Source organism: Lynx rufus, unplaced genomic scaffold, assembly GCF_022079265.1.
Source record: "Lynx rufus isolate CCGP_SWC_20201006 ecotype Redwood Valley unplaced genomic scaffold, mLynRuf1.p SCAF_18, whole genome shotgun sequence".
Taxonomy (NCBI): domain Eukaryota; kingdom Metazoa; phylum Chordata; class Mammalia; order Carnivora; family Felidae; genus Lynx; species Lynx rufus.
In genome coordinates, this window is record NW_025814832.1 from 3,771,666 (window position 1) to 3,792,290 (window position 20,625).

Below are 20,625 nucleotides of genomic sequence, written 5' to 3' on the forward strand. Positions count from 1 at the left end.
TAGTATTCAAAGTCTATAAAGAACTTATCAAACTCAACACTTAAAAAACAAATAATCCATCTAAGAAATGGGCAGAAGACACGAATAGATATTTTTCCAAAGATATCCAAATGGTTGACACATGAAAAGATGCTCAACATCACTCATTATCAGAGAAATACAAATCAAAAACCACAATGAGATACCACCTCACACCTATGAGAATGGCTAAAATTAACAACACAGGAAACAATAAGAGTTGGTGAGGATGCAGAGTAAGGGTTCATCTTGCACTGCTGGTAGGAATGCAAACTGGTGCAGCCACTCTGGAACACAGTATGAAGGTTCCTTAAAAAGTTAAAAATAGAACTACTCTGTGACCCAGCAATTGTACTACTAGGTATTTACCCAAAGGATACAAAACCACAGATTTGAAGGGGTATGTGCACCCCAATGTCCATAGCATTATCAACAGCCAAATTATGGAAAGAGCCCAAATGTCTATCGACTGATGAATGGATAAACATGTGGTATATACATATACAATGGAGTATTACTCAGCCATCAAAAGGAATGAAATCTTGCCATTTGCAATGATGTGGATGGAACTAAAGTGTATTATCCTAAGCGAAATAAGTCACTCAGAGTACCATGATTTCACTCATATGTGGAATTTAAGAAAAAACAAAAACAAAAAACAGATGAACACATGGAAGGGGGAAAAACAAAAGAAAGGGAAACATACCATAACAGACTCTATGATACAGAACTGAGGGTTGATGGAGGATGATGGGTGGGGAATGGGCTAAATGGGTGATGGGTATTAAGGAAAGAGCTAATCATTTTGAGCACTGGGTGTTATATGTAAGTGATGAGTCACTGAAGTCTACTCCTGAAAATAACTTTACACTATATTAACTAACTGGAATTTAAATAAAAATTTAAAATAAATATATAAATTTTGTTGCAACAAGATATAGCTAAAGAACTGTCACAGAGGGGCACTTGGGTATCTTAGTTGGTTGAGCATCCAACTTTGGTTCAATCATGATCTCACAGGTTGTGAGTTTGAGCCCCACATCAGGCTCTGTGCTAACAGCTCAGAGCCTGTAGCCTGCTTCAGATTCTGTGTCCCCCCACCCACACCCGTTCCTCTCCCACTCGCACTCTCTCTCTCAAAAATAAATAAACACTAAAAAAACAAACAAAAAACCGTTACAGTTTCTCACCTATATAACCATATATAAATAGCTATTAATTCACTAAAAGATTTACTTACTAGTACTGAACTACTAAAAATTTTACAGGGATAATAAACAATGGTATAAAATGGTTGCTAATATTATACATACAAGAGCTGATATTTGATATATGCAGTTTGAAACTGCTAAAATAACCAACAAATATTGACTAGAGGGTGTTATGTTTTCTCCTGTATTGATATGGAACAAATACATTAAAACAAATTTTTTTTTTAACATTTATTCATTTTTGAGAGACAGAGTACGGGGGTGGAGGGGCAGAGAGAGAGAGAGAGAGACAGAATCTGAAGCAGGCTCCAGGCTATGAGCTGTCAGCACAGAGCCTGTCACAGGGCTTGAACTCACAGACTGAGAGACCATGACCTGAGCTGAAGTAGGACGTTTAAATGATCGAGCCACCCAGGCACCCCTGGAACAAATACATTTAGATGAGTACTTGTCATTCAAGGAGATTTAATCAATTTTGATTCAAATGTTACTACTGACATTGCAAAATATGAGAAATTGTCAAGTGGATGGAGCAATTGAACCCTATTCCTTACAATTTTACAGTTCCACATGTACGTTATAATGAATACCACATGACTAAACTATAACAATGGATTAAAAAATATATATATATATATGAAAGTCTCTTAAATCAATAATATAACCCCCAATGTACTACACATGTAGAATAAAAATAATTTTTTTTTTGAGAGAGAGCACAGGAATGGGGGAAAGAGGCAGAGGAAGAGAGAGAAAGGGAAAATATCTTAAGCAGCAGGCTCCATGCTCAGTGCAGAGCCGAATGAAGGGCTTGATCCCACAACCCTGGGATCATGAGTTGAGCCGAAATCAGTCAGACGCTTAACTGACTGAACCACCTTGGCGCACCTGAAGTTTCAGATTTCTTAATCAGGACCACAGGCAAGTTTGCGAGAATTTTAAAAATATAATGTATGTATTAAAAAAAAGTCCTTGTAAATAAATACTATAGAATGCCATATAAATATAAGGCTCTAGGCAAGTCTATTGAAAATTACTAGATATTCCCCATTCTTAGAGAATTTCAGATTATAAAATCATGAAATTACTTCAGTGTGAAAAGACTTTTTTTAAGCAAGTAAGCTCATTAATAAGAATTATTAAACCACATAATCCACTATAAGACTACTGAGTCATCTGAAAGCAGAAATGGATTTAATCTACAACACAGCAATGAAGAGCTAATTCTTCACTGTGCTTTGCCTTTAAGATTTATCACAAAAACCTGAAATCTATTATGAATCAAGAAACATCCTAAACATTTTCAGAAAACAAGGGTCAAGATAAAAATTTTTTTAAACATTTACTTATTTTTGAGAGAGAGAGAGAGAGAGACAGAGCACGACAAGCAGGGGAGGGGCAGGGAGAGGGAGACACAATCCGAAGCAGGCTCCAGGCTCTGAGCTGTCAGCCCAGAACCCCGACGTGGGGCTCAAACTCACGAACTGTGAGATCATGACCTGAGCTGAAGTCGGATGCTTAATCGACTGAGCCACCCAGGTGCCCCTACATAAAATTATTTCTTTATATATGTTCAGTCTCAAGACCTAGATAACCAGAACTTATACTTAAAAAAAAAACATGAGCTGAAATACTTCACCAAACACATTTAATTCACTCAGTCACCTTACCTGTTTCATTGCTTGCTTCTTAGCAGCTTCCCTCTGAAGGCTTTCACTCACGGAGGTCTATAAAACATAAAAAATACTGTCATTGTTTAAAACTAATTTAAAATTTCGTTTCTAGTATTCTGGTTGGCAGCCAGTTCCTTACCTATAGTTAAAAACAGAAAAAATTATGAAAAAATATTATGAACTAAATTAACATTTTCAAGGTCTTTTACCTAAACCTTAGGAAACAAATGAATTATAAATTATGAGAACAGGCTGTAACATGTAAGAGAAAATAGAGTGGTACAGGAAAAAATGAGGTAACATGGCTTTTTATTCCCAACTTCACCACTAAGGCATTCAATCTCTAACAGATTTCAATTTATTTTGTCTGTACATGTGAGTGTGTGTGTGAGTGTGCATGCATTGGGTAGGGGAACACTGGTCCCTTGCAACACGAAAGTGGTATGATTCCCAGCAACAAAAAGCACATTCTTTTAATATTCACCATTGAATAATAGTATCAAGTTCTTGGCATATGTTAAGGCTTAGGGGCTGCCAGAACTATCTGTGGCTATAATCATTCAATAACTATGTACTGAAAAGCCTACATATCAGACACTGTTCTAGCTTCTACAGATAGCAAGGAAAACAAGAACAGTCTCTATCTCTGAGAGATAAATGGTTTGAAAGGGAAGAAAAAGTGACTAAAGAGATAATTAGAACATAGATGTGATAAGCTATAAAGTGACTAAAAAAAAAGCCTGTGGGAGCACAGAATCAAGAAAGCCTTCCTAAAAGAGACAGGACATTAAACCTGAACCAAAAAAGAATTTAAGAGAAGGCAAGAGGTATTTAGTAATCACATGGGCAAAAGCAAACATTTACAGCTAAGAAAGGAAATATAATTAAAATACTTAAAAAATGTTTTCTTAAAAGGATAAGGCTTTGTAAATATACTAACCAACTTTGAAATGTACACTTTAAAAGTGTGAGTTTTATGGTATGTGAATTTTATATTAAAATAAGGCTGGGTGGCTCAGTTGATTAAGTGTCCAACTTCGGCTCAGGTCATGATCTCATGAGTTCATGAGTTCGAGCCCCACATTGGGCTCTGTGCTGACAGCTCGGAGCCTGGAGCCTGCTTTGGATTCTGTGTCTCCTTCTCTCTATGCCCCTCCCCCACTCGTGCTCTGTCTCTCTCTCTCTCAAAAATAAATAAATGTAAAAAAAAATAAAATAAAAAAAAATAAGGCTACTGATTGAGTTTATCTCTTAATGAAAAGTATAACCCCCAGCCTCAGGACTATACTTCTCTAGCATATTGACATTTGCTGCTTTCAGCTGTGTAGTATCAGTTGGTGCCTCCTTTGTTTACCATGGCAACAAACAGAACAAAATAAATAAACCTAATTCTAGTTCCCTAAAGCCATGGAGATAAATAAAGTTAATACACAAATGCCATACAAGTAATAGAACACACACTTATTAAAAGAATTGTACAGGCAAAGAACTAAGGACATTTTAGGTGACGGTGAATTGACTACAACTAGAGAAAAAGATATCAATAACAAAAACAATAGTAGCTAACATTTACCGAGCCAGGTGCCATGCTAGGTGGATTACTTGTGTATTACATGTATTATTAATTTAATACAAATTTGTTATGTGATACAACACATTTTTACTCATTAGAATACCAATGTTAAATATTAAAATGTTAAATGTACTAATAAGCATAACTCATAAATTCTTTCCAATCTATTTTTAATGTCTCAGTCTTTCTAAGTGTAAATTAAATGTTTCTTAATCATTGACTTAGTAATGTCTTTAGGATTGACTAGAAGATTAAGTGTCCAAATGCAATCAACTTCTTTGATTGCTTTTATTATATTATTTTTTCTTATCTCTCCTCCAGCCGGTCACAACTCATCTGCTGTCGCTTTCAGTGTGGTTGCTTCAACCTAAACTACTGAAGTTAGAAAAGTAAAACACAGAGCCAGTACTTTTTAGACTCATGTAATATAGAACAAGGAGACTGGGAAGGGCCTTGCTAATGTAAAGTATATATACTCTGAGACATAACAAGAGGTTTTGTTCCCATGTTTCTAGCTGTTCTGAAGGATGATTTCTGTCTGACTTTTGAAAAACATCAGATGTTCTTACTTAAAGGGTGTTAACAGAATGGAAGGAGTACAGTATTTTACACATTCTATTCAAAGACTTATAACCCTGGAATTCCAACAGCATCATCAGCGGAATAAAGAGGCAGCTCTGAACCTAAGCTGAGAAAGTCAGGGAAGAGTACCTCCTTTTGAAGCTTCTTCGATTTTCAGTTTAAATTTTTTTTAAAGTTTATTTATTTTGAGAGAGAGCAAACACACGTGCGCACACGAGGGGAAGGGCAGAGAGAGAGGCGGAGAAAGAATCCCAAGCAGGCTCTGCACTGCTGAACTCAAACCACTCACAAACCATGAAATCATGACTTGAGCCAAAATCAAGAGTTGGAGGCTTAAGTGACTGAGCCACCCAGGAGCCCCTGATTCTCAGTTTTCTAACTAAACGAACTCTGACAGTGACTATTAAAGGTAATAACTAAAACGTTAACAACTGAGGGCCTCTGACTGGCTCAGTGAGTAAAGCACATGACTCTTGATCTTGGGGTCATGAGTTTGAGCCCCATGTTGGGGGTACAGTTTACTTAAAAAAAAAGCCAATAATTTGTTTAAACACATACACACAAAAAGTTAAAAATAAAGAGTGCAGTAGAACCTTTAGTTGTTTCTATAATTGTGACCTCACATAAAAATCAGTGAATGTACTGAACAATTTTAAATCAATATATAAAAAATCAATAAATGTATTAATGATCATTTAAAATTTTCTGTATAACAAACATAAGAAATTCAAGTCTAGATCCATCCTGGAGATAAAAAACCAGCCAAATTAAAAGCAGGATCAATAAAATTTTGTATTTTAAAGGTCAAGTTTTTCTAAGTCTTTAGAGATATCCTTGAATTAAAATATGAATGTTAAGACTCAACTTTTAATTCACGGCTCTTTCTCAACTTACGACAAGGTTATGTCCTAATAATCCCATCATAAATTGAAAATATTTTAAGCTGAAATGCATTTAATACACATGACCTATCCAATATCATGGCTTAGGCCAGTCTACCTTAAACATGTTCAGAACACTCACATTAGCCTACAGTTGGGCAAAATGATCTAACACAAAGCCTACTTTATAAAAGTGCTGAATATCTCGCATAATTTACTGAATACTGTACTGAAAGTCAGTAACAGAATGGTTGTTTGGGTACAGGATAATTTTAAGTGTATGGGTTGTTTACTCTTGTGATCACATGGCTGACTGTGAGCTGTGGTTCATGGCCAGAGCCCAGCATCATGACAAGAATACTGCATATCATTAGCCCAGGATAAGATCAAAATTTGACATACAATTTCTATTGAATGCGTATCACTTCTGTATCATTATAAAGCTGAAAAATCCTACATCAAACTATGCAAAGTCAGGGACTGTCTATGGTTTCTATAAAAAGAAAGGAGCAGCGCCTGGCTAGCTCAGTTGGTAGAGCACTCAACTCTTGAGCTTGGGATTGTGAGTTCAAGCCCCACTCTGGGCATAGAGCTTATTTAATTAAAAAAAAGAAAAGAAAAGAAAAGAAAAGAAAAAGGAAGGATAAGTGAGAGAAGATTAAAAAGACAAAAACAAGTCCTCCTGCATAAATCAAGGAAGGCTTCATCTTACTGAACTCAGTAAGAGAATAGATTTCATGTATATGCCTTATGAATTAAAAAAACCTTAGATATATAATAATCACCAAAATATCAGCCTCTAACTTCAGAGTTCCTATATTGTATGGTATAAAAAGGAAGTACAGAATAATGGTTACAAGTGTAGGCTTGGGACTCTGACCGAGTTCAAACTGTTCTTTCCCTTACTAGCTGTGTTATTTCAGGTATGTTACTCATCTATATAATAGTACCTACCTCAAAGGTCCTTTAATCCTCACAAGGATTAAATGAAAATAAAATATAAAAAGTGCTTAGCAAGTTTCTGGCTCAAAGAAGTACTCAATAAGGGGTAGCCATCATTATTACCATTATTATTACTATGTTCATGTTTAAGAACATGAGACTGAAGAAATGTTTATATTTAAACAAATGAAGTTATGGGAAAACAGTTACAGTTAAACCAATGTGCTCACCAGAAAAGCATGTAAACTCTGTCTCACCTTATATTTATTGCTGTGCTTAATAAAACACAAGATTGTTATTTAATTAGAACTCTAAATACATATAGTATGATTCAATTTACATCTACTAAAATAGAAAAATCTATTCTGTAGAATATTTAAAAGGCTGTACATGTGTTTTGTGTTAAGATGCCTTAAGGTTTTATATCCAGTATACCAATCAACAGGAAAATGGAGGATGCATACATTCAAGTCCATTGCTAGCCATGGGATCTATGGCATAGCTAAGGAATGGGTTTTTTTAGAACTGATAGTGGCTTTATTAGGAACTACTTATAAATGAAAATATACCTCTCCAAGCATGAGTAGATCAGAAAGAACCCTTCTTTGAGGGAGTCCTCTACTGTGCTGCTATAGTAATAACTGGATAGTGGGACTTGATCTGGGATATCTGCCTTTAATAATTGCTCTGGTTTAGGGTGGAGTTCTCGTTGAAGTATATTTTCTAAAACTTTGTTTTCCAGTAATTGCAAATTCACAGGTGGCTGCAAAAAAATGTACAGGAAGGTCGTTTGCCCAGCTTCCCCTAATATTAACATCTTAAATAACTATAGTACAATATCAATACCAGGAAACAGACATTGGTACAAACCACAGAGCTTATTCATATTTTACCAGTTATACGTGTATATATTTGTGACAGTATGTGTATAGTTCTATGCTATTTTATGAAATGTATAGCTTCATGTGACTACCACCACAACCAAGATATTTAACTGTACCATCACCACAATATTCCTTTTGTGCTACCCCTATACAGCCATACTCACCTCTTTTCCCCACCCCTAATCCCTGGCACCACTAAACTGTTCCCTATCCCTATATGTTACTTCATGAATGTTAAATAAATGGAATCATTTTGAACCTGGCTTTTTTCACTCAGCATTATTTTAAAGGAATATATATTGCTTAGTACAGATATCACAAAACACTTTAGTTCTTGCCTCAAAATATTCTAGCCTACAACTGGCCTAAGGAAAAATAGCTGTTAAATAAAATGATTAAAGCTGAATGTGACCAAACCACACAACACAATCACTGATTGAATAGTTTCAAAATTAGCAGGCAGGCAATTATTCTAATTTCATGTCTGAACACCAAATTAGTTTATAAAATGAGAGTATTCCTTAATAGTGTCTCCTAATAAAACCACAATTACCATTAGTTTTAAATGTAGGAAGATAAACATTACTGCCTGTAAGGGCTTTTATCTTAAAGAAAAAATAACTCAAGTTATAAATTGGCTCAAATGTAAACACTCCAACTGTTCCTAAAAGTGTAAAAACTGCCACTGTACCACAATCTTTCAAAATAGGTTTTATACCAAAAATCTCAGAGAAATAACTTTTCAGAAAACCTGAAGTTAATAGTTCCTTGCAAATGTTTCACTTAATTTGACAAACATGTTTTGAGAGCCTACTAGGTATATAGCACTGAAAGTGAGAGAGGAGCCATATTTGGTTAACACCTTAGTTTTTTATGTCTAATCTAAGAGTTAGTAGGTTCCTATAAACTTTAATTCCAAGTAAGAAATTAAGAAATGAACACGAAGACAATAAAGATAAATGCAAAAGAAACCGTATGTCTGTGCCTTTCTTAGATCACTACACATGTTTAGATGGTTTGTCTCCTGGGCTGTGAGAACTACCAGAAGAGAAATAGCTTTATACTATGGTTTAATGACACTGAGAAAGAAATAAGATACCGGACACATTAATTTATATTATTGAATTACCTTTCTTCAGTCACAAAATTTTTAAAAATTAAAAATTCAGAAAAGTGTTCTGACTTTTTCTTTTTTGGGGGGAGAAATCAATCTATTTTTCCATAAGTAATAAATCACAATTTAAAAATCACATATGGACTTCTTTATGAAATAAGAGGTTTACCTATCCACTTATCCAAAATAGTTCTCAGCTAAAGAAAAAACAGTTCAAGAATCAATCCTTCTTTTTAAACACATTTTTTAAAAATCTTCATTTATTTTTGAGAGAGAGCGTGTGAGCAGGGAGGAGCAGAGAGAGAGGGAGACACAGAATCTGAAGCAGGCTCCAGGCTCTGAGCTGTCAGCACAGAGTGCGAAGTGGGGCTGGAACTCCTGAACTGCGCGATCATGACCTGAGCCAAAGTCGGACGCCCAACTGACTGAGCCACCCAGGTGCCCCAAGAATCAATCCTTCTTCAAGTGGCTTATCGCTACAATTTTCAATTGTGCTCTGAAAACTTAGAAATGATAACTTCCTGTTCTTCATTTTTTAAACTATGTTTTCTTTTTTTAACATTTATTTATTATTGAGAGACAGAGACAGAGCATGAGTGGGGAGGGGCAGAGATAGAGGGAGACACAGAATCTCAAGCAGGCTCCAGGCTCTGAGCTGTAAGCACAGAGCCCACTGCGGGGCTCGAACTCACAAACCGCAAGATCATGCCCTGAGCCGAAGTCAGATGCTTAACCAACTGAGCCACCCAGGTGCGCCATTTTTTTTTAAACTTAACGAGATCATTTAATAAAGGGCCTGCAACTCTGCAATCTCTATTATGAGCTTTATTTGTCCACATTCATATAACTCTTTTGTAAGTACAAAAGCCTATTTAAGAGATGTAAAAAATAGACAAAATTTTTATTATATAAGCTCTGACAGAAAACATGGATATGGCTATCAACAGAAAATTTATAAAAGAGAAAATATGAATGACCATTAGCTATATGAATAAAGTTCAATCTTATCAATAACTAAGGAGATAAAAATGAAAACATTAACTTTTATCATCAAATTAATAAGAGATTTTAAATTTTTTTTTTCAACGTTTTTTATTTATTTTTGGGACAGAGAGAGACAGAGCATGAACGGGGGAGGGGCAGAGAGAGAGGGAGACACAGAATCGGAAACAGGCTCCAGGCTCCGAGCCATCGGCCCAGAGCCTGACGCGGGCTCGAACTCCCGGACCGGGAGATCGTGACCTGGCTGAAGTCGGACGCTTAACCGACTGCGCCACCCAGGCGCCCCAGATTTTAAACATTTTATCATCCAATGTTGGCAAAAGCAAATATATACTCCCACATTGTGAAAATGTGAAATAGTTCCCAATTTGGCAAAATCTATTAAAAGCCTGAAAAAATATCTATTTCTTTTGACCCAGTAATTCCATTTTCAGAAGTTCATTCTATGGATAAAAAGAAAAAAACCAAAAGATGTACAAAAAGATTTAGGTGCTAGGATATTCACTGTATTATATAATGGGGTATCTACTCACACTTGTGAAAACCTTGATGCAACCTAACTTTCAACATCAGAAGATCAGTTAAGTTGTATATCCTTCTACAGTTCTGCAGACACTTAAAGATTTGGTTTCAACAACATTTAATGGTATGCGCAAACTTTAATGCTTTACCCGTATCGGTCCACATTCACTACTCAAGAAGCTCTGCTCTAATAATCATCCCCTCTCATACTATGGCCACACTGTTTCTTGTGTCTTTTACCTTGATTAAAACCTTCTCATGAAGTCCAACAATCCCCACATCCTCATTCCCTTTGATGAACTTTAAATTCCTTGATTGAAACCAGCTTTTCCCTAATAATCCCCTTTCTTCTGAGGCTGTTCATGGCTCACATTCTTCAAATTAGGAAAACACTGTGTCATACGCTACGGGTAAAACCCCTACTCCTTTGAACTTCATGCCATATGACTGTTACCTTTATGCTTTTCTTCTCTCGATTTGTGAACCTTTATTACTTACTATCTCTGACATCTTGATTTCAGTTTTCCTCTCTACTCTACATCATGCCATCCTCCATACAACATCCTGACCTGACCTTGTTTTCCTCAGCTCCAGTAATGATGATGGTTTCGTTTCCTCTCTACTTAGTCACCCTATCATGGTCACTCTCATCATTATCTGCGACTGCTGAAGCTCTGATTTGAAACTGTAAATCTGGAAAACCAACCCGACAACAACCACTATTCTTCTACCAAATTTCACTGAATATAAGATGTACATTATTTCACATTGTTACATCTCTGAAATTGGGATACACCTTGTAATCAGTGGCATCATCTAATTGCTACTGACCAAAAGGTATTCTTAATATACTTGGTATTGCCTACATATGTGTGAATATAAAAGTGTCAGCATCAAAACCTTCAGAATGAGTACCATCAAGTGTTGGTGATGTAGCATTTCTTAAAATTATGCAATTATGTAGAGATAATTTACTTTGGACTCCCACTTGGGATTATTATTTAACAGGCCTTCTTCACCATCTCCAAACACCCTCTTTATGACCACTAAGCTTGATGTCAGAAAGAGTGATAAATTTGGAAAAATAGTCATCAAGGAGTCTGAATGAAAAAGTAAGTTCAAAAAAGACTGATGATGACTCACTCACATTCATTCCATGGAAAATCTGAACAAAATGACAACTCACTACCATTAAGAAAAAAATAAACAAAAAACCCTCGATCTGAAGAAGTCTTAGAGATTCCTTAACCAATTATTTTAATTCACATTTTGCTTTTTATATAAGAGTAAGCGAAGATAAAGATTTACATCTGATTAAGACTAAAAGAATTCTTTCAATATTATATTGCATACTAAATATATAGTTAGAACTCTAATTCATAAGAAAGACTATCATAGTTTAATTGGTAGTGTTTTCTTAATGATGCATAAAAGCGCAACTTACAATGTTTCAGATTTCAATAAAATAGATAGCTCTCTTGCTCATTTATTTCCACTGTATCTTTTCTTTGATCTTATGGATGCCCTTAATCCCTTGATTTTTCGATTTTATTTTTTTTTTAAGTTTATTTATTTATTTTGAGAGAATGAGAGAGCCATGGAAGGGTCAGAGAGAGGGAGAGAGAATCCCAAGCAAAATCCACACTGTCAGCACAGAGCCTGATGCAGGGCTCAAACTCATGAACGATGAGATTATGACCTGAGCTGAAACCAAGAGTCATACTTAACCAACTGAGCCACCCAGATGCCCCTTCTTTGTTTTTGAAGTTTACTCTTGCCAATAATCTTAACTCCCTTGCAACACTGCCCATCTTCTGCACCTACTTGATAATCACAAATCTTGAATGCATGCAACCATCTGCTGTCTACAGTAAGGCAACCAAGCATTCCTAGAAAACATAATTTCTTAGCTTCCAATTGTAACTGAGCCCTCATGCTATTTACCACTTCTCCTTTTTCAGTTATCAAGTCTCTCTTCTTTCTCTACCAACTATATTCAGGTCTCTTCTCTTTTTAAACCTCCTATACTCTGTCAACTTTCCCTATACATGACAACACTACCTTTAAAAATTAAGAAAAATCATTATGTGCAAAAAATAACACATCTGTGAATTCATTACCCAGTCTAAGAAATGGAACATTATCAGTAAAGTCATTATATATCCTTCCCTAATCTCATTTCCCACCCTTTCCACCCTAAATTTTTATATCATCTCCTTGCTTTTTGTTAGTTTTGCTACATATGTATTTAAGGAGATCAGGACAAGGCCACCCCAAAATATGCTGCTTTGGCATATTGATTATTTTGAGTTGAAGACACTTGAAAAACAGCCAATGCAAGGACACTATGACCTTCCTTTTTCTTCCTAAAAGCATGAGATAAAATTCCCATGTGAAAGGTGCCTTCTCTGTACTAGAAGGAAGAAGCACACTTATCACCCAAGATGGGGAGTCAAGGTCAAGAGACATCTACATAAACATATCTTGTTAAAATAACTATCTTCCTTTAGTCTACCCACTTATTTTGGTTACTTTCCCACAATTTCTACTTTGTTCAACCTAGTATATAAGCACTTAGGCCTAATCACTTCTTTGGGTCTTCATTTTTCTTGTGAACTTTGCTTTTCTCCTGTTAATCTGTCTTGTGTCCAGAGACTCTATGATAGTAGAGTAATAGTTTACCTCCCTTTCAGCATATCTCTAAATGATGCTGATTTTGCATGATCTGAGCTTTTATACATTCTCCTGCTGATGAACATTTGGGTTATTTCCCACCCCCTTCAAAGAAAGCAGCATGTGTAACCATTTAGGAGAACTGCTACCATGTACAGCATGTTGTAGGGCATGGATCTTCAATTTCACTAAATGCTGACAAATTGTTCTCCAAAGCGGCCTAACCAATTCAAGCTTCCACTTACAGTGTGTAAATTCCCATTACTTTATTTTTGTGAACATTTTATACTGTCCATATTTTTCTATATTTCTAAATGGTCTAAAGGAATATGTATTTTTTATGTAACCAGGAGTGACTATAATTATTATGAAACCAGAAGTTATTCTAATTTATTAAGTAACAAAAGCAACTTTAAGATCCTACTCAGAACTTAAAGTTAATTATGCTTAGTATCCACCAGTTGTGGAATATAAAGTGCCATCTGCCTTTGTGTGGTCAGTTTCTAATTCTACACCTTCAGTAAGTACTTAATGTTGCTAGGTCACTCTATGTCAAAGAGAGAATTGAGAGTACACTCTAGGCTTCAGAGAACTTCTTGTCTAGTTAAGGAGACAACTAAACAATACTTTTATGTAACTAAAGAGCAATTAACACCAACCTAACAGCATTTATTCATTTACTGAAGTACTTTCTGAACACATACCACGTGCAAGGCACTATTCAAGGTACTGATGAAAAAACAATAAAATAAAGCCCCTGTCCCCAATGAACTTATAAGGAACAATAACAGACTAGTAAAATTTATGTCAGATATATTGCACTCTATGCAGAAAAACAATCAAAGAAAGGTACAGAGACTAAGGAGAGGACTGAATTTAAAACAGGACACTCAAGGAAGGTTTCAATGAGAAGGTGCCATTTGAATCAAGACCTGTAAAGTTAAGAAAACAAGTCATAATGAGATCTAGAGAACAGCTTTTCAGGCATTGAGAATAAGCAAAAGCATGGCTAACATGTCCAAAGAAGTGGGCATGGATGGAATACAGTGAATGGAAAAAATACTACCAGTATTAAGAATTCAGAGGAGGGGAAATCATGGTCTGAGAGAATCAAAGAAGAATCTATGGAGGAGGAAAGCCTAAGACAAATTTAGAAAGATGGGTAACATAGAAAAAAAAGGTTGTATTATATAAAGGAAACCCTATAAAGATATATCATGACATAAACATAGCAAGAAAGAATGAAGAGATCAACATGATTATAGCAAATGACTTCTGCATGGGTGCTAAGGGCTAAAATTGGACTCAGACTATATCATAAAAACAAGAACCGTAAGAGCGATGCAAAGACAAAAAAGAATTTTTAAATTTTTTTAACTTAATGAAAAGTCATTTAGAAAAATGATCTGGAATCAATGTAATATGGATAATAGGAAGTTAGACTAGGGGCAGAGAAGTTATAAGACTATGGCACATGGGAACAGATAAATGGGATAAACTAGGTCCAAAATATAAACAACTTGGAAATAGATGGACAGAATGAATGCAGAAAACAGGGTCAAACTTGTATTAAAGTTTCTAAGCTAGGAAACTGCAGAAATAGTAATCAGAGATAAAATGACACATATGTTACAGAGATCATTTCATCCAGAGCAGTGTGTTTAGAATGGTTACAAAATGAAAAGTTAAACTCCTTATCCAAAAAAGATATGAATGTACATTTTTTTTTAAACTTACATAATAGTTCTCCATTGAGAACTCAATTATACCTCCTATACAGGACATGATCCTCAATTTTACCTCCTTAAAATGCTTTATCACATCATAAATGGAGAATTTATTTATTCTACGTAATATTCTCTAGTATCTATACATTTAGATTTTAAAGAATAGGCAAAGAACCTAGAAATGTATTCATTTGAAACAATTCCTTAGGAAGGCAAGTTTTAAATCAGTGGAAATATGATACACATTATTTAATAAAATGAGGTGGAGGGGCGCCTGGGTGGCGCAGTCGGTTAAGCGTCCGACTTCAGCCAGGTCACGATCTCGCGGTCCGTGAGTTCGAGCCCCGCGTCAGGCTCTGGGCTGATGGCTCGGAGCCTGGAGCCTGTTTCTGATTCTGTGTCTCCCTCTCTCTCTGCCCCTCCCCCGTTCATGCTCTGTCTCTCTCTGTCCCAAAAATAAATAAACGTTGAAAAAAAAAATTAAAAAAAAAATAAAAAATAAAATAAAATGAGGTGGAGACAACTGTCCAGCCTTCTGAAGGAAAAATTAAAACTGTTTTCTTACCTCACCTCATTCTTTATAACAAACACCAAAATACATTCCAGGCCTTACTAAACATTTAAAGGTAAATACAAGTTGCAGAACATTAAGAGAAGAAAATGTTTTTTTATTAAAAGGTAAAATGGCAGTATGTCTATACAAATGACTTAGAGCAACTAAGACTCTCATACATCAATAGTGGAAATATAAAATGGTGCACCAACTTTGGAGAAGAATTTAGCAGTTTCTTAAAGAGTTACACATACACCTAACATGCAACCCAGCTACTCCATGCCTAGGTATTCATCCAAGAGAAATAAAAGTATATATCCATACAAAGACTCATACACAAATGTTCACAGCCATTTTACTTTTAACAGCCAAAAATGGGAAACAATCCAAATGATCAACAGGTGAACAGACAAGCTGTCATGTATTTATAGAATAGAATATTACTCAGCAAGAAAAAAGAGTGGACTACTAAAACACACAGTGTGAATTAACCTCAAAGTAATTATGCTGAAAGAAGCCATCCACACCCCTCAACCACAGTACATAGTGCATGATTCCATTTAAATAAATTCCTCAAAATGAAAATTATAGTTACAGAAATCAGATCAGTAGTTGCCAGGGGCTGGAGAGGGGATGGGAAGGGGCAAGAAGGAAGAACTACAAAGGGACATGAGAAAATTCTGGGGTGTGATGGGTATGTTCATTACCTTTACTGCAGTGATAGTTTCATGATATTTACTTATACTTAGCAAACTGTACACTGTAAATAGGTGCATGTATATATCAATTTTACCTCAATAAAGCTTTTTAAAATGTTTATTTGTCTTAGAGAGAGAAAGAGAGTGCAAGCAGGGGAGGGGCAGAGAGAGAGGGAGACACAGAATCTGAAACAGGCTCCAAGCTTTGAGCGGTCAACAGAGCCTGACACAGGGCTTGAACTCACTCAGAAACTGCAATATCATGACCCAAGCCGAAGTTGGAAATTTAACCAACTGAGCCACCCAGGCACCCCTCAAAAAAGCTGTTTTTAAAAAGTAAAATAACATCAGGCCATACACAAAAAAACTATAGACTATTTTTACCTGTGGTGCGTAATTTTATGCTTATTTATCTTTCATGGTGGGTAATTTTAAATAAAAAATTAAATAATAGTAACAATTTTAATAAAATGAGCTGTGGTATTACAATTCAAAAACTTGGAAGAAGAGAGGATCTGAACCAGTGACAGGACTGAACAGTGTTTTAGAAAAGAACACCTCAATGAATTACCTCAGGAAGAACAGAAGAACATATTTAAAAATAAAGCCAAGAGCCAAAATATGTCAAACCAAGTACATACGAGGACAGGTACAGAGCAAATTCAAAGGCAGGAATCTAGTAGCAGAAGCAAATTATAATGCAACAGATGAACAGACTGACAGAGACAAGCTAAGGAACATGGTCCAAGTATATGAAGCAAATCATTCCTGGAATGCTTAAAAACACTAAGATATGAGACTGATTTTAAGAACAGAAAGCAGGGTGGCCCAAATCAGGTGCAGCTAGAGAGTGTGTAGCTAAAAATGGGTCATAGTCAAGTAGAGTGCAGAATGAACAAAAGCAGTGTAGCTGTGCACAAAAAATAGGAGCCCGCAAAAAAAAATTCTCCTCAAAGTAAGGATGGCTGCTCCATCTGGCTTTCACTCCTGGTTGCTCAAAGAGAAATGGCCCTAATCCCAACAAAACACCCTTAGTAGCTTCTGAAATTTTAACTTCTCTCAGAAGTGAAGATATTTTAGTTTTAACTTGAATTATACATAAATTCACTTTCATAAAGTATTAAAAAAAAAAGCTCCTTGAAAGCAGAGATCTTATCTTATTCAAACTTTTATCAGTAACACCCAGTATTATGTCTTCTACACATCACATGCTTAAATGATACTTAAAATGAACAACAAAACCATCAAAAAAAAAAATGTGCACTGAAATCTAGATTATCCACCTACTTTTTTCAATTAAAAATTTTTTTAATATATATTTTAAGTTTATTTTGAGAGAGAATGCCACAAGGGAGGAAGAGTCAGAGAGAGAGAGAGAATCCCAAGCAGGATCTGCACTGTCAGTGCAGAACCCACGAACCGTGAGCTCATGACTTGAACCAAAGTTGGACGCTTACCCAACTGAGCCACCCAGGTGCCCCTACATTATCCACTTTCTGAATTATCACTTAATATTCCTAAACCAGTTTCCTTCCATTGCTCAGGACATCTCTTTTTTCCTTTCCCACTGTCAAGAAAATATGTGATCCCTAAATGGAAAACAACCAGTAAAAGCTTAAATAATTGGAAATGATAATTAGAAAAATTTGTGGCAAAAAAAAAAAAAATCTCATGTAATCAAAAGTCAAACATACATAATTTTTTAAATTAGTCATACTCAGCTTACAGTTCTTGGTAAGATACTAAGCCAAGCTCCCTCCCTTTGAAGTTGTTCTACAAGTGAGAGACTGAATATAAGAAAAAAACAAAAAAAAAAACCAAAACAAACAAACAAAAAACTGAAAAATCCCTGGGAAACAAATGCTGGCTTATCAGGACAAAAGGAGGGAAAAGTAGCAACCCAGAGCTGAACAACTTTGGGGGATGGGGCTGGATGATGGGACAGCTTTTCAGAAATGTCTCTCTCCAGTCTCCTCAGGTAAAAAAAAGCAATTGCTCTGAGGTAATGTCAGGGTAGTACTCCAGTTTGCCTGGGGCAGCAGACCTGATCTCTGTTTGCTGAACAAACTTCCTTGGGAGCTTGGTCTTGATAAAGAGCAACTCTCTGATGGAGTTACTACCCTGAGGGATATAGTTACTAGGTAGATGATGCAAATGGGAAGTCGAGACTAACACAGTAGGGCTCTCTGCCCTGAGTTTCTTCTTCCTCCTGACAACCTTACCACTCCTCTCAAACAATACCAGTTAACTTAATGTAGCTGAAAATCTCAATGGAAAATGTGTTCATGGAGAAGAAAAGAAAACAAAAAAAAATTCAAGCATTAAAGAAGTATAAGGACAATTAAAACCTTTTTAAAGATTAAAAACAAAATATAGGGGCACCTAGATGGCTCAGTCCATTAAGCAACTGACTTCAGCTCAGGTCATGATTTCTCAGCTTGTGGGTTAAAGCCCGGCATCAGGCTCGCTGCTATCCCCCACTCATGCTCTCTCTTGCTCAAAATAAACATTAAAAAAGTACAAAAAATTGTACATACATTAAAAAAAAGTTAATGACCCAGACAGAATTTATTTTTTAAAATGTATATTTATTTTTGAGGGAGAGAGAGAGAGGGAGAGGGAGAGAGAGAGAGAGAGAGAGAGAATGAATATGCAAGCAGGGGAGGGGCAGAGAGAGGGAGACACAGAATCCATAGCAGGCTCCAGGCTGAGCTGTCAGCACATAGCCTGACACAGGGCTCAACCTCAAAAACTGTGATATCATGACCTGAGGTGAAGTCAGATGCTTAACTGATGAGCCACCCAGGCACCCCAGAATATAATTTTTTTTTAATTTTAGAGAGCGCAGGGGATGAGAGAGAGAATCCCAAGTGGGCCCCATGCCCAGCGTGGAGCCTGACACAGGGCTTGATCCCATGACTATGGGATTATGACCTGAGCTAAAATCAAGAGTTGGATGCTTAACTGACTGAGTCACCCAGGTGGCCCCAGAATATAAATTTTAAATGACCCTAATACATAGCCTCAGAAATGAGAGGATATGGGTAACATGAAGTATAAATAGTTTTTTAAAAAAGAAACAAGGGATGCCTGAGTGGCTCAGCCGGTTAACCATCTGACTTCAGTTCAGGTCATGATCTCTCTCACAAAATAAACATTTAAAAAGGAAGATTCTCTCCCTCTACCCCTCCCCCTCTTGCTCTCGCTCAAAAAATAAAAATAGATTTTAAAAAAGATGTATAAATTAAACAGGAATACATGAATGACCAAGAATTTTCTAGAATTAAAAAATGTTAAACTGACATTTATGTATAAGTAAAACATACAGACATACATAAATAACACTTTGATATATACAATGAAATATTAAGAGAATCAAAGACAAAAAGAAAATTCTAAAAGCTTCTAACAAGGTAGAGTTCACTTATAGAGGAATAAGATCAAAATGACATCAGATATCTCATCAGCAACACAAAGTTACTGTGTGGAATAATTTTTAAATGTTGATAGACTTTTGAACCAAAAAGTTTATATACAGATAAACTATCATCAAAAGTAAAGACCTCAGGCACACGAAGTCTTAGAAGATTTCCTGTATTAAAGGCCCTCTTTGAAAATACTCATTAAAGGAACTACTTCCAACAAGAATGATGTTGTGACATACGTGAAAGTCAACAAATAATTTGGTAAAACTTATTATTATTTTTTTTCTATTTTATTTATTTATTTATTTATTTATTATATATATATATATATATATATATGAAATTTATTGACAAATTGGTTTCCATACAACACCCAGTGCTCATCCCAAAAGGTGCCCTCCTCAATACCCATCACCCACCCTCCCCTCCCTCCCACCCCCCATCAACCCTCAGTTTGTTCTCAGTTTTTAACAGTCTCTTATGCTTTGGTTCTCTCCCACTCTAACCTCTTTTTTTTTTTTTTTCCTTCCTCTCCCCCATGGGTTCCTGTTAAGTTTCTCAGGATCCACATAAGAGTGAAACCATATGGTATCTGTCTTTCTCTGTATGGCTTATTTCACTTAGCATCACACTCTCCAGTTCCATCCACGTTGCTACAAAAGGCCATATTTCATTTTTTCTCATTGCCACGTAGTATTCCATTGTGTATATAAACCACAATTTCTTTATCCATTATTATTATTTTTAAAAAAGAACAGAACAGGGGCACCTGCCCCTCCCCCATGCTTTCTCTCTCAAAAATAAACATTTAAAGAAAAAAAAAAAAAAAGAAGTGAAATGTGTAACTTTCCAAACTATGAAAAGAAAATTCAATCTATTCAATGGGAAAAGGGGGAGGGGCAGAGACAGGGAGACACAGAATCTGAAACAAGTTCCAGGCTGTGAGCTGTCAGCACAGAGATGTGGGGCTCAAACTCATGAACTGTGAGATCATGACCTGAGCCAAAGTTGGCCCCTAACTGACTGAGCCACCCACGCGCCCAGCAGCATTATTCTTAATAACCAAAAAGTGGAAACAACGCAAATGCCCATCAACTGATGAATGGATAAACAAAATACAATAATATATATCCAACAACAAAATATT

The 20,625-nt window shown here is 35.9% G+C and overlaps 1 protein-coding gene across 3 annotated transcripts in view; it reads right to left on the reverse strand.

The window, feature by feature from the left end:
• The window catches only part of NSRP1 (nuclear speckle splicing regulatory protein 1), a 60,895-nt gene that overhangs the window by 11,797 nt on the left and 28,473 nt on the right, over positions 1–20,625 (reverse strand). For 2 of the 3 annotated variants that reach the window (XM_047080683.1, XM_047080681.1), the window contains one exon: positions 2,900–2,956. In XM_047080683.1, the coding sequence (XP_046936639.1) occupies positions 2,900–2,956 (57 nt within the window). Of the gene's footprint in view, positions 1–2,899; positions 2,957–7,449; positions 7,471–20,625 lie in introns of those variants that run through there. The other variant, XM_047080684.1, reaches the window with a different exon arrangement.